This window comes from Cariama cristata, unplaced genomic scaffold, assembly GCF_000690535.1.
Source record: "Cariama cristata isolate BGI_N322 unplaced genomic scaffold, ASM69053v1 scaffold1005, whole genome shotgun sequence".
NCBI classification, from domain to species: domain Eukaryota; kingdom Metazoa; phylum Chordata; class Aves; order Cariamiformes; family Cariamidae; genus Cariama; species Cariama cristata.
The window spans coordinates 17,712-31,421 of record NW_009616720.1 but is presented as its reverse complement, the minus strand read 5'-3'; the positions used below and the strand labels follow the sequence as shown (position 1 = coordinate 31,421).

General features: G+C 44.8%; 1 protein-coding gene across 1 annotated transcript in view; it reads left to right on the top strand.

Moving 5' to 3' along the window:
* LOC104161720 (PDZ domain-containing protein 2-like) overlaps nt 1-7,291 on the top strand; it is a 16,422-nt gene extending 9,131 nt beyond the window's left edge. Inside the window, exons 2-4 of the mRNA XM_009700251.1 lie at nt 4,049-4,191; nt 4,861-4,993; nt 7,067-7,291. Coding sequence (XP_009698553.1) covers nt 4,049-4,191; nt 4,861-4,993; nt 7,067-7,276 — 486 coding nt within the window. The 3' untranslated portion in view covers nt 7,277-7,291. The remainder of the gene's footprint in view (nt 1-4,048; nt 4,192-4,860; nt 4,994-7,066) is intronic.
* Nucleotides 7,292-13,710: the final 6,419 nt, after the last annotated feature.

The following is a 13,710-nucleotide window of genomic DNA, read 5'->3' as shown; positions in this document are numbered from 1 at the left end:
CGGAAGAGCCAATTTAGGAGGGAAGTTGAGTCACCTAGGAGTGATGTAACTGCAGCGAACAAAAATTAGCTGTTCACCCGACTGCAGCCTGACTTGACCATTTGTGTTTCAGCTTGCTCTGTGAGGGAAGTCAAAAAATGTAGGTCTGGAAGGGACTTCAAGACATGACTGGGTCTCATCTCCTCTGTGAGACCATCTTTGACAAGTCTCGGTCCATCATGTCCACAAAACCCTTCCATCGAGAGGAATCCACAGTCCCTCTGGGGGGGCTGCTCTGGATTTACAAGCAAAGTCCACGGGGTGGATCTGAGCGGCATTAACATTTGCTCCCAGGAGGTGGGGAACTAATCTTGAAAGGGAAATTTTGGCTGCTTATTCCTTTACATTCTCAAAGCAAGCATCAGTGTCTTTCTGAGTGTCCCATCTGAGGTGAATGGCATGAAATTTTCTGGATTGTCATACACAGGTATTCAGCCCATGTTATCTAGTGAGCCCTTTCCGCTTGGGTTCTCAAGTGCTTGAGCTTGGTTATTGTGACCTGCTTTTGGTTAAGGGGTGTAGGTTGGTCTCCTTATTCTTAAGAGTGACCAGAGCTGGGTATTGCTTAGTCCCTGGCTGCGACAGGAGCTGGTAGTGCCTCTCTCTCTGTCCGTGCTGAAGATGTCTGGAGTTTGAGATACCTGGCTGGACTGGCATCAGCACATCTCTGTGCTTTAGGCATGAACTACTTTTGCAGCGAGAGAGGTGGGTGCATGTGTGCGTATTTATTGTGTCACTTGTGCACGAAGCTGGGGGGATTGTTCTGTCATTTATAAATGAAGCTATGGGAATTACTCTGAGAGGATGGAAAAGTTCAGATGTTAATAGGAGTGTGAAACTGACAGCGGCCAAGCAATAACCAGAATTGTGCAGCCGTTCAGAGACCGGTCGGCAGTTAAACTTGTCCTCCTCTGGGCAACGATTATGCAGGCTCCGAGGACGGTGACATCAGACCTGCAAACTGCCAAATCTAACTACACTTGGGAGTTTCCCCTGGATATTGTCAGGCTCTGGAGTAGAGTGAATACACCAGAATCCTAGCTTTCATTTAAAGACTAAGTGAGCTTGCAGTCTTTTTGTTTATGAAGGAAAGCTTGACAATACGATCCTTTAAAAATTTTCAGAATTAAAGATGTGAATCACTCTACCTTTTTTTTTTTTCCTTGTCTTTTTTTAAAGTATTTGGGCTTTGTGTTGTTGAACCTGGGAATCTCCAATAACTCAAGAAGACTGGTTTTAAGTAAAATTTAAATGCCTCTACAAATCCTTGGAATTGGCACAGAGCTTTACTATTAAGGGTTTCCTGTGATGGAATCACATATGCTGCTGCTTTGAATGTGCATCTTTTCCTAGCTGGCTGTGAAGTATCCCAGGCTGCTCTGTGCAAAAGAGGTAGCGGTTTCGTGCGGAGGGGAAGGGTGTTCTGCTGAACACCTCCTTTCTCCAAGAGGCCCTAAGCAAAGGCTAGCAATCTGCTTTTTAATACTTAGCTTTCAAAGTCTTGGAGTGACATACCTCGGAAGTACATGTGTATTGGTGGGGGACGTTTGCTTTGTAGCACGTGGTTGAATGAAGAGCTATGAATGTTTTATGAAGAAGAGGGAAAGAACAGTGAGGGGATCTGATTTCCAGTCGACACCAAATTGTTTATTCCCAATGAAATGCATGCAGCTGACCAGCAAGGACTCGAGGGACAGCCTTGTCTTACGCAGGGGATGGTGACCGTGTCGTTGGAAAACAAGTGAAAGAAATACATGTTTGGGTATGTGCCAGATGGTTTTGTTGTCTCTGCTGTGCCTGCGTTCTGCTGCCCGTGTTGGGACTGAGTAGTGCTTTAGTTTGCAAGTGCTTTTGATTTCAGTGGGAGTTCAAGGGGTGTAAGATAGTGCTTGCATTAAGAGCAGCAGAGTCTTGCCATTTGCTGCTATTAAGTGCTTTGGTATGTAAATGAATATTTGAGAGTGGGTCACCTAAGAATAAATTCGAGATTTTTTTTTTCTTCCTAATAAGATATGTGATAGTGAGGAATGCTGAGGAATGCAAGCTAGGCACTGCATATCGTGGGCCTTTGCATAACTCACATTCCAAAAAGCTTTTGCAAATCATTAAATGCAATTTTATGACTGCATTGTTAAACTTTATTGGAGGGTCTTCTTCCAAACTGGATTTAACAAGGTGACACTCGGAGTGGCATCTTGTGAGGAGAATAGATGGTCATCGTTTCAGCCTGTGCTTGGTTGGGGAGGCAGAGAGATTGTATTTCGCTTTTACACAGTGTTTGTTATGGGGCTGCAAGGTACTTTATAGCAATAAAACCCCTCTGGAGCATTTTCATGCTGTAGCTTGGTCCTGTTTTTTAAGTAGATAAATACAGTTGACTCTTGCCCCTGCATTTAACACAGCATCTCATGTATCACTCTAGTTTTTCTCTAAGTACTCCCTGTCCTGACACGTCCTGTTACTCAGCAGGAGACTGGGCTTTTATCGATGCATTGAGGATCCCAGTTAAACCTGTTGGGATATTGCCTATGTGCATGACTTCCCAGTTAACAAATTACCCACAGGTGTATGTGTTTTCAGGCTCAAACTTTTGGGTTACCTCTTAAGACACCTGGTTTGTTTTTCCTGTTTCTCCTACGTGTGGTCTAGGGCTGTGTAACATTATTATTATTATTTTCGCTTTGTTTTTAAGATACTGGTGTAGATAGTGACCTCTTTGTTCCTGTATCTGAAAAACTCATCTTGCATTGCATTTAAAAGTTTCAGTGTCGGGCCCCAGTGATCAGGTAAAAAAAAAAGCACATTTTCTGCACTTAATAAAGGCTCTGATAAACAGCGTTGGCCTAAAATCTGCAGGTTTCTGCCACAACCCTTGAGTTTGCTGATATATTTAGCAGTTCCCCTTCTCAGAAACAAGCAGCAATTTGTATGTGCTCTTCACAGTTTGATGTGAAATTTTAATCGTCTTTGCTGCTTGGGCGTTTGCGTGCTGCAAGAGCGTTACTTGTGTGCATAACAGACCCAGTTAGAAATAGCTGACCTGGTGCTCGTTGACTGTAACACATGGCCTAAAAATTGGCTTCAAATTGTGCATTTTGCTGTCTTGCAAGCTTGAAAACTTCCTTGGGTTTCTCATAATTCTGTTATCCTGGTTCTCCTCCTCTCTGAGAGAGTCCTGACAATCGCCTTATGCGTCTTGCTTGCTTGCTTTATTTTCTCTTTCTTTTTCTGCTCTGCTGATACCTGCCACACTTGTGTTTCCTTGTGCCCAGTCCTGTGGTAGGACTCATGGGAACTAGTTTTTTGTTTGCATTTTGTATTGCTCTGGAGTTTGTAAAGCAGTGTTTGGATAAATATTTGTAATCATTAAAAAAAAAAAAATAAAATAAAGGTGTCCTAAACATCACTTACTACTTTGCTTATACTGAAAACTTGCTCTCTGCGATGGGTAAATTTATTATTTACAGTCTGTACAACAGCTGTCCAATAAGAAATACTTGATTGGCAGCTCATAATATGAAGCTGATATTTTCTTTCCTACATCTCAAATCCTGCCAACCTCTCCAGAGAGGGAAACACTGCTGTGTGATGCCAGTCTGGCCCCTGCTGTAGTAGCAGCTGTGCTACCTGGTGTTCAGGGTCCCCCTTGAACAACATCTTGCTCCTCTGCAGCCCTGCACAAGTCATCCTTGAGTTTTGGCCGCTTGTTGCTTCGGAAAGGATCAGGGCATTGAAAGGAGCACCTCTGTGTGGCTCAGAAAATCTGCAAACAGCCCTGCAAGGAAACCTCTATGTGCTGACCCTGCTCTGTGCTGCCTCCTCCTTTCTGCCTCCTTCGCTTGGACAACAGCTAACACAGCAAAGCTCAGCAAAAACACCCATATAGCTTGAGCTATGCAGATGTGTGGTGGTGGGCAGCAAGGTGCTAAACAGCTCCCTCCTGTACCCTCCCAGCCCTCTCTCAGTGTCCAAACCCAAATTCAAGGACTCTCTACACGTTTTCTCTCAGCGAGAAGGTTGCCGCATATGGAAGATGCACATCCTGAAGGGGACGGACGGGCTGGGAATCCAGATAACGGGAGGCAGAGGGTCGAAGCGGTCCCCTCACAGCATCATCATCACCCACGTGGAGGAAGGCGGCTCCGCACACAGGTGAGATGGCGGCGGTGCCTTCGCAGGAGTGGGTGTGATGGAGCACCTGTGGCCATTGCTGTTAGCCAGACTCCTGAGACGGGTGTGGGGGTTTTGCCCTCCAGTTGTGTAAGGATGCGAATATGGCATTTTTAGCTTAAAAACTTATTTTTGTGATTGACCACTGAAGCTTCTTCCAGCATGTTTAGTCCAAACTACAGACAGATCAAACACTTGCTTGGTGATGGAGCATAAATCAAGGAGACTGATGACTTGTGAGGCTTTTTCCCTGAGTCCCTGTCTGGAAGATGGGCCCTTCCCATGGGATCAGCCGTGGGTGAGTGTGGGTCATGCAACCCGGAGTGCTCACTGCCAGCCCTGGCCCTGCTCCCTGACGGGCAGGAGATGGGCTCACTGCTGCTCCCTGACCAACTCCGGTGGGGCACGGAGAAGCTTTGAGGGATCTCAGCCCTGCAAAGAGGGTGAAATGGCTCTGGTTGTAACAGTGATGTCCTGGGGGCACCTTTCTGAGCCACTTTTTTGGGCAAACAGCACTGCCCTGATCAATACAAGCTTAGCGTCAGCCAGATCACGTGTTGTCTGTGCCTCCATGTCCCACCACGTGCCACTGGAGCCCAGCACTGGGGAAAGACGGCCCTGCAGCTCCGTGTTCCCGCTCTGTTTCCGCAGGGACGGCAGGCTGATGGCAGGTGACGAACTCCTGATGATCAACGGGCAGTCGCTGGTTGGGCTTTCCCACCAGGACGCCGTGGCTCTCCTTCGCTCGGCCGCTGGTCTGGTGCAGCTGGTGGTCGCTAGCAAGGTACAGTCCTCTCCTTGGTGGTCTCTTGAGTGTACATCCACAAGAGTTTGTGCAAGTGCTGCATGGAAAGGGCATATTTTTGATAGGGAATCCCATGTGCACATGTGCTCCCCTAAATTTAGGAGCTATGGGAAATGTATCAGTAACTGCCATAAATCCGTGATGAATCAGCAGGATATAGACCAACTTAATGATTTGCTCATATTGTGACTGTTGTTCAGTATGCAAATGAGTCTGTATTTATTCACACAGACATTACTCAAGTTTTGGCCAAAACTATTTTCTTAAAATGTATGCTAATTAAAGCAGGCTGTTCTCAGCCTCTTCTGCTTCCTGCCTGGATAGCCTCCATAGCTCTCATCTCTTGTCCTATCTGTGTGCTTGAGGTCTCTTGATGATGATCTCTTGGCTTGGGTTTCATATTTTGTCCTTGCTAATAGCTTGGAGTGGAACTCTTGCAGATAAAGGAGCATGAAATTTCAGGGAAATGAGAGTGGATCTCATTTATCAGTGAGGCTCTGTGTTCTGCTTTCATCACGGGAGAGGTTGAGGGGCTATTACACCATATTTTGTCCTTTGTTTAAGAAGATCCTGCCCATCCCCATTTGCTCTCCTCCCTGGACCACAGTCTACTCCTCCCCGGTTTGGGTTGGTGCAGGTGTTTGGTGGGAGGCCGACTGGCCATCAGGGCCTTTGGGGTTGTTGGCAGGAACATCTTCGACCAAAGAGACCGCTCATAAACCTGCATTTCCAGGTGGAGCGTGAAGTGTCAGCAGGCAACTGTGTCACCATTTTTAAAAATTTTCTTAGCTTCATCTTCAGATTGCCCCAGCCAACCTGATGCCGATTTCTGTGGGTTTAATGTCTGGGTGCTCTTATGGCTTCCCAGGATGCTTTATGCTCATGTTTTTCAAGAAGAGGCTCTATCCCACCGTATTCAAAGTGAAGAGCCTATAACTTCTCTAACATTTCAGTTAGACAGTGAAGTTCATTAAAGACCTTCTGTAGGCTCACAGCCTGTTACAAACCGCAGCAGTGTTTTTTCTGGAAACAACACGCATTGACCTGAAGTAGGTACGTTTTGTATTTCCTTTAGACAATTGGACTCTCTGCAAAAGCACACGGTGGTAGACTGCATAAATTTCTCCTTAAAATTACACACTTGTTCATGTGATGACTGCATGAAAATAATCATAGCAAATAATCTTACAGCATAAAACTTCACATTCCTGATCAGGCTGTGAATCTGTTTGGCCCACGCTCTGTGCACTTGGACAGTTTTCATGTCCCTGGCAGGAGGATTTGGAAAGGCAAGCGGTGGGGAATCCAGCCTGTGCTCTCTTTCAGGCAGTCAGGAAAGGTGTAAATAGGTGAAGTGTTCCCCAGCAGCTCCCTCCAGGCATTATTTTGTTGGTATGAGAAAGCAGCCTTGCAGTTTGGCCTGGTGAGCACTCTTGAACGCAGGATTTGTTCTGAAAGCAATAAAACGGCAGTCTTGTCTGGCCACTGCTTTCAGCTGATGCACGTGTTTGCCTTCCGCAAAAGATGCCAAAGACTGGAAACAGATCCTGAAGCATCAGGACTGAGTTGGTAGAGGATTGGTGGGTCAGTTTTCATTTTGTTCTCTAAGTAGGGTGGTTGGTGTATTATTCTTAAGTATGTGGATAGATAAATGTGTGAAGGGAACATCTGCAGGGAGAGAGCAGGAGCACAGAGTGTGATTTGGGATGCTATGACATGAGTAATGAGGTCTGTAAACTATGAGTCTGCCTGCAGTGACATTTAATAAATCCAAAGTGGGCAGGAGCAGGCTGCTGAAGAAGCATTTATTTTAAATTCTCCTTTATGAAATCTAAATGTTTTTGATGTGTATTAGCCTGTGTTTACTATATATGCACTTTAAAACCAGGTCTGCTTTTTATAACTGGACCGTTAAAGTTTGAGCACATGAAAGTGTGTAACGAGGGGAGGGCTACGGGGGGCTCTCACTGAGCAGGTGTAGTGGAGCAGTTTCACCATGACTTTGGTGGTTTTTTGCATGCAATGTAACATATTTTATTGTCTCTCGGGTAGGAATCCACTGAAGGGGATTTTCTGAAGTATCCATCTACCAGTTTGCCAGACTTGCTTAGCACTTGCTCAGTCCAAGACTCTGTCTCTTGCACTGACAATAAGGAAAATGAAGAGCCAGAAGAAGAAGATGTGAAAGGAGTGAATGTATCTCCTGAAAAACTGGTCGCTGTAAGTGTGGCTTTGGTGTGGCATTCTTACTCTCTCCCTTGACGCCCGTTTGTGTCTGTCACGTTCTCCTACAGCCTGACATGGTCCTCAGGATGAGGCAATCCTACCCAGCCCTTCTTTGCCTGGGACGTGGGTGACAAGCTGAAATGGGGATGGCATCTACCGGAGCATCTGCCATCTCTGCTACCGCGCTGTAGCAAAGCAGCAGTACAGGGAGCAGGAGCTCTCGTGTCCTTCAAGCTATGTGGCAATCATGGTTTTGTTTTTCTCTCTGCTGTTGGATTGTTTTCTACCCACTTCCACTGCTTTTGTTGGATCTGATGCAAAGTCTCTTGCAGTGCTTATGCGGTAACACGCTCTTCTTTCCCCTCCTTTTGTAACTAAAATTCTTTAATAGTTTGTGATCCAAGTCTTCAAGTTTTTATTTGGTCTGTTGAAGCCAACAGACACTTTTAGGGGGAGGGATATGGATTTCTGGTGGTGAACCGTAACTGAAGTTCTGCTGAGTAAATGCTGCCGGTTGATAATCTCGCTTGCATTCCCTTCAGGACTGCATTAAGCAGAGATTAAGTGGATTATTGTTATTTATTTGTAATGTAGCAGCTCTCTAAAACTTCATTGGTGTTCTGGTCCTCTGTTGTATTGTACAGACAAAGAATAAAATTACGTTTGCTACTCTAAAGAGCTTGCAGGCTGATTTCCCAGCAAGGGAAAGCAGATGTATTCGCTTGAAGCTTTTATCTTTTTTTTAAAATTTTCTCTTATCTTTTTTTTCCCTCTTTTCTGTGGCAATTATAGTAAATCTGTGATGCTGGTTTGACGGTTTCTTTTGATTTTGTATTCTTACATTTTCCCTTTTCTGAGCCAAAGACAGCTCCCCAGGACAAGTCTCGTGATGTAGTCTAGCTGATGATGGTGTTCGCTTCACACCTGCCTGTTTTCTCTGACTTTCTTTGAGTCTATGCTTGTAAGAGTCCTCACTCGCACATGTATTTCTACTGTGACAAGTTTTGTTATTTCTGCGCTGCCTTCTCTTCTGTGTGCCACCTTTTTGGGGGGAGGAAGGGAAAAACAAATAAATCAGGAACACTTAACATGCTGCTGATGATGTAGTGTTTGTGTGCTAGCTTGAGTGGGCACCTAAGCATTCTTTTGGCTATCAAAATATTTTAAATTCTTCTATATATCATGTTTCAAATTCAGGTGGTTTTTCATAAGGCTATAGCTTAGCAATGCTTAAACGTAAAAATCAATTTTGTCAAAACTTAATTGTGTGTGGCTTCAGGATGCAGCTCGCCGGCGTTCCAGTGACTCTGTTGGCACATGCTGAGAGTTATTTGTCACTTGCTTTGCTGCTGACTTTCCAGGAAGGCTCTGCCTGGTTTCAGCGATGGCTTTTTTTATCGGGTGTTTCCTTTCCAGATTAAGATAATGCTCGGGGAAACTCGAGGTAGCTGCCACCGTGAAGACCCAGCTGCATGAACCTGCCCAGAGCCCTTCAGCATGGCCCTGAGTTTAGAGCCTGCCCCAGTGTCTGTCCTGGGGCTGCTGCAGCTGGCAGTGGAGGTAGCCGAATTCAGAACCAGTTTGGTTTGCCTGCCTATCTGGCACTCCTGCCCCTGATGGCAATAGCTCTGTCCTTCCATAATGCATCGCAGGGGGATGGAGGGGAAATCACAGAAACCTGAGTAGAATAAAGACATTAGAAGAAGAGCAGCAAGATCTTTTTCCCTCTTCTTTTCTCTGTTTCTGTTAATATTTTTTGTTGTTGTTGTTGAAGGGGATATAATTCAGAGGCATGTAATAAGTTACTGGTAACTCTCAGGATCTCTTTTTTTTGCTTGAGCTGCACGTGAAATCCATCCTCTTCTAATCCAAAGCACAGGATGTCCTTGTGTTCCTCATGTAATTGCTGTCTCAGCCTTGGGAGTGCAGCTGGGACTCTCGACAGCCCAGGATGGGCAGTCTGTACAGTGTAGACCCCTTGATTTTACCCGCAGCCTGATCCATTCTCATCAGATCAGGGCAGCTGGAGCTGAGCTGTGCTGTGCAAATCCTGTGTGCCACCAGGCAGGATGTAGGAAGGTAAACGTACGGAAAAGATATACTTCACACGTGACTTTTTTCCGCCTGGCAAGATGCAGGGGATTTTTCATAGCAAAGCTTAGAAGCTGATTTCAAGGTCAGTATGAACATGAAGTGTCACATGATTGTATTTTTTAAAATATAAGTATTTATATATGTATAATTGTATAGATTATTGCAAAATTGCTTTGGAAATTAGTGGTTTTGCTACTTCCACTCTCTTGATGATACTCACATGTCTTCTCTTTCCCTCATATCTGTTCCGTTATATTTATACTGTAGATAAGGGATGACAGTGTGACTGATGATTAAAGCAGGAACTGAGCTGGACCATTTTTAATCAGTGCAAATATAGCTGTTTTAGACTTCCAGGATGGGTGGTACTCAAGGTCTGGACCAGGTAACTGAGACTGTGGTCTCATTTTAAGCATCAGACCTCTTAGATTTGAAACTGATTCTCAACCTAGCTCTGGTCAGGAGTTACCTTTCTCACTACCAGCTTCTCACCTCTGACAAGAGGTTAATGAATTTTCTTATTTACCGTGTAGGGCTTTCTAGAGCCTTAAAGGGATGCTGTCAGCTGCTGGGTGGTTAGGTACCAACAAGTAATTCAGAGTGATTTATCATCAGCTGAGGCTTCACTGTCCCTTTTCTGACCAGCACAGTGTATATCTAATTCTTGAGCAAGTGTAGAAGATACTACAAAACTTGCAGGAGCTCTTAGGGTTGTCTGAGGTCTTCTGTCATTAACTTTGCTATGAATATAGCTCAGTGCTGAGTATTCAGAACCATAATTTATAGACCTGATGGACTTGCTGTTAATGCGTTAGCACCTAATTGCTTAAAGGCTGAACCAAGCAGAAAGAGTCACTTGGAACTAAGGTATATATTAAAATTCTTCATCCTTGGAGTTATTTAGAACTCAGCTGGACCAGGCTCTGAGAAACCTGATCTAAGTTGTCTCTGCTTTGAGATGGGAGCTGGACTGGGGACCTCCAAAGGTCCCTTCCAACCTGGCTTAGTCTACGATTCTGTGAAAAATTAGAAAGAAGTGAATCTCTTTGGTGGGGGCTAGATGTTAAAAATTCTCCCTGTGAGCAAGTTCTCTTCTTAAGTTCTGCTCCAGTGTATCCAGCCAGGGAAATATAATCTGAGCTAGTCAGCCTCCCCAGGACACAGCAGAAGAGTTCAGTGACACTTGAAAACTCTTATTTAAGAGAAATATCACTTGTAAGCCTTACTTGAAAGTTCACTTGTTGTGTTTCATTAATAAAAATTTCATAATACAATTTAATTGGAGCTCTCTTTTAACACACTGTCCTTATATAAAGCCCTGTTTATCATACACATCCCTTAAAATTCTAACGTTAATAAAACTTGTGCTGCCAGGCAGAAAAAGGATTACATTAATATCCTTAAAGTGCATTTCTTTCAGAGCTAGTTTGGCCAGAATGTTCCTTAACTTCAGATACGAAATACTGGGCCACAGAGTTGTGTTGCTAAATTGTCCTGAGGCACTTCGAGGATTTTAAACTATCCCCCCTCCGATCCATATTTTGCCTTGTGGAGTTGACATTACTATTTTAAAATGTCATTATTTATGTCCAAGTGAAATAGAGTGATATGATAGTGTTTGCCTTTGATGATTTATTTTTCATTCTAATTCACTTTTCCTAGTATTTCTGTTGCTTGAAATTGAATCTGTCACTGTATTGCTGACTGGTGGAGCAACCTGGGAAATGAACTCTAAAGAGAAAGCGAGTCTGCCAAGAATTTGCAAAGTGTCTGATGAATTTGGGGCATTTTGAGTCCCCAGACAGAGGCACATGCCATTCTTAGTTGCTTCAAAAGTTTTTTGCCTTTGTTTCTGGTAGTGCTATGTTGTTCAATATATGATGATCTGAGTACTTTATTTTTGAAGTGTTCAGCTTCGGTGACCAGTTTCGTATTAATGGTTTGAAATTCCACAAAGTTACTAAATACAAGGAGAGGGTGTCTGCCTCGGGAGGTTTGGATCTGTAGTTGCTGGAGGCAGGGAGGGAAGGCTGAGGATGGTTCCTCTGTACTTACTTAATCTTGTGCTCTCCCCTGGGTATCTGCCGCTCATGACACTAGAGGCAGGACCCTGAGCCAAGTCTATTCCGTGCAGAATAGAATTGTACAAAAGAAATAGAATTGTACAAAAGAGAAATTTCTTACTTGGGAAAGGAGGTCATCATTATCCCTACGTGTTCGAGGGGAGCCGGCAAGGGAGACGATTTCCCTCCCCACACCCGAGCTTACCATGCAGGCAAGCCCCAGGGACACAGCCTCTGGCAGCATCCCCAGCGGTGTGACCCTCTGCTGTGGGGTGGCAAGCCCCTTTTGCTTATGTTTAATCATTTTGCAATGACCTGTAGTGCTTCATGGGTACCTTCATATGAGCTGTGGGTGCATTGCATGTGGTAACGGCCGTGACCCAGCAAGGTCTCGATCCTCCTACAAGTGAGAGAAACAGGATGTCTCCAGTTACAGGTTTCTTGCATGAGCCGTGTTTCCTTATCCCTGCCAAAACCCACTTCTGTTTTTTGCAAGACATGCAACTGAAAGTGGATAAATAAACCTGTTTTGTGACTATGAAGAGGTGCATTTGTTTAACCCCCCTACCTCCCCATTTTTATTTTTTATCTGAGCTGTAGAACTGGTTAGTTATTTTCTGTCACGAGCCTTTCTGTCTTACCAGGGAATCCATACGTAATTACCTATAGCCATGCAAGCATAATAAGGAAGAGGATAACAATGCTGTAAGTTTAAAAACACTTTTGAGGTCAAAAGTTCTTCTGGAAACACTGGGAGAGAATTTCAGAGAAAGCATTAGCATTGAGAAGGAACAGGAAGCATAACTCAACAATTAAATGTGTGCAGAGCACGGGGAGGGACCCTCATTACTTGGAGGACTTGAGCCTTCGTTCCGGTTAGGGCACTGCAGTCTCCAGAGAGGTTGCTGAGACACAGCTCACTCCTCAAACAGCACTGCATGGCTGGAAAAAAAGCAAGAAAGAGCTTTTGCTGGCAGAAATCTGCTTTGCAATGAAATGCTTTACTTGGCGAGTGAGGGTGAAGAAGATGTAGAGCCTTGGTGTGAGGCTCGGTTGTGGGCAGCCGTTGTCCTGGAGAAGGGTTTAATAAATCCTCTTCATGGCGAGGGCTAGCAATGTTTGCAGATCCCGTCTCGTGCCAGATCGCCCTTGGAAGGGGCAAGCAAGGGCAGGGTTCAGCTGCACCTTAGGATGGGTTGGAGCTGCTGCTTGTCTGTAAAAGCTGCATTTATTGAAAGTCTGGCCGCACTGTACCTTTCTGAGATACAGTCTTGCCCAGCATATCCATGGGTCTGTGCCTGTGCAGTGCCCTTTACTCCTGCTGTGGCTGAGCAGACACACTGGGTCCTCCAGTGACTCCAAGTGCAAGTTGTTAGAGTAAATGTAGTTAGGAATTTTGGCAAGAGACAATGACGAAATATTTGGGGACCAAATCTTGTTTACCCAATGTGGCTGTTCTTCTCATGTTGTTTCCAGAAGCTGTATCACATTAAAATAAGCAATTGCAATTCATCTTACTGCCGGAGGGTTGTTCAATGATGGGGTGATAGTGGTGGTGCAGCACTGACAAGGGCTTGGGTAAGGTGTGGGCTCACATCGCATGAGTTTGGGGAGGAGGAAGAGTGGTAAAAGGCCCCCAGGGAGGCAGTGTCATTGAATTACTGTTTTTCACACATTCTAAAATTCACCTGTCAAGGAAACATTAATGTGAATGTGTTCTTCAGGTCAGGAGGGAGTTCCTCATCGTCCTTCGCGGTGCCTGGCTCCCAGACCTTCTGGGCCACTTTGTCCTGCCTCTGTGTTAAAGGCAAGCCCAGAGAAACCTGTTTCACCCAGATGCCGGTACTCTGAAGGGTTCCCTACAAACTGTGAAATACCTCCTGTTGCTTGGGCTGGTGGAAGATAACCTTTTTGACTTGACCATAAATATCAACGTGGACAATGCCCAGAGTTACAATTTTTGCTCTTCCTGTGTGATATGTTCGAAAGCCAAGTCAGCAGAGTAATACAAGCACAAGTTTATCTGCAGTACAGGTTCTGCATGGTCTTTGTTTTTGTGAATGAGGGTTTTTCCCATAAAGCAACAGATACAGTACAGCCTGTCTCTCCTTTAGCTGTTTGGATAACTGCCCAGTTTTGAAGGAGATGAACTGCCTTTAACAAGCTAAAAATAACCCCCTCATGGCACTGGAACAAGAGAGATGCTGTCACAGCCGTGCGGTTCACATACATTAACAGAAGGATGATAAAGGCTGTAGGGTTTGAGAGTGAGCATGAATGTCGTATCATCACATCTGCAGTATGTTTATCTGC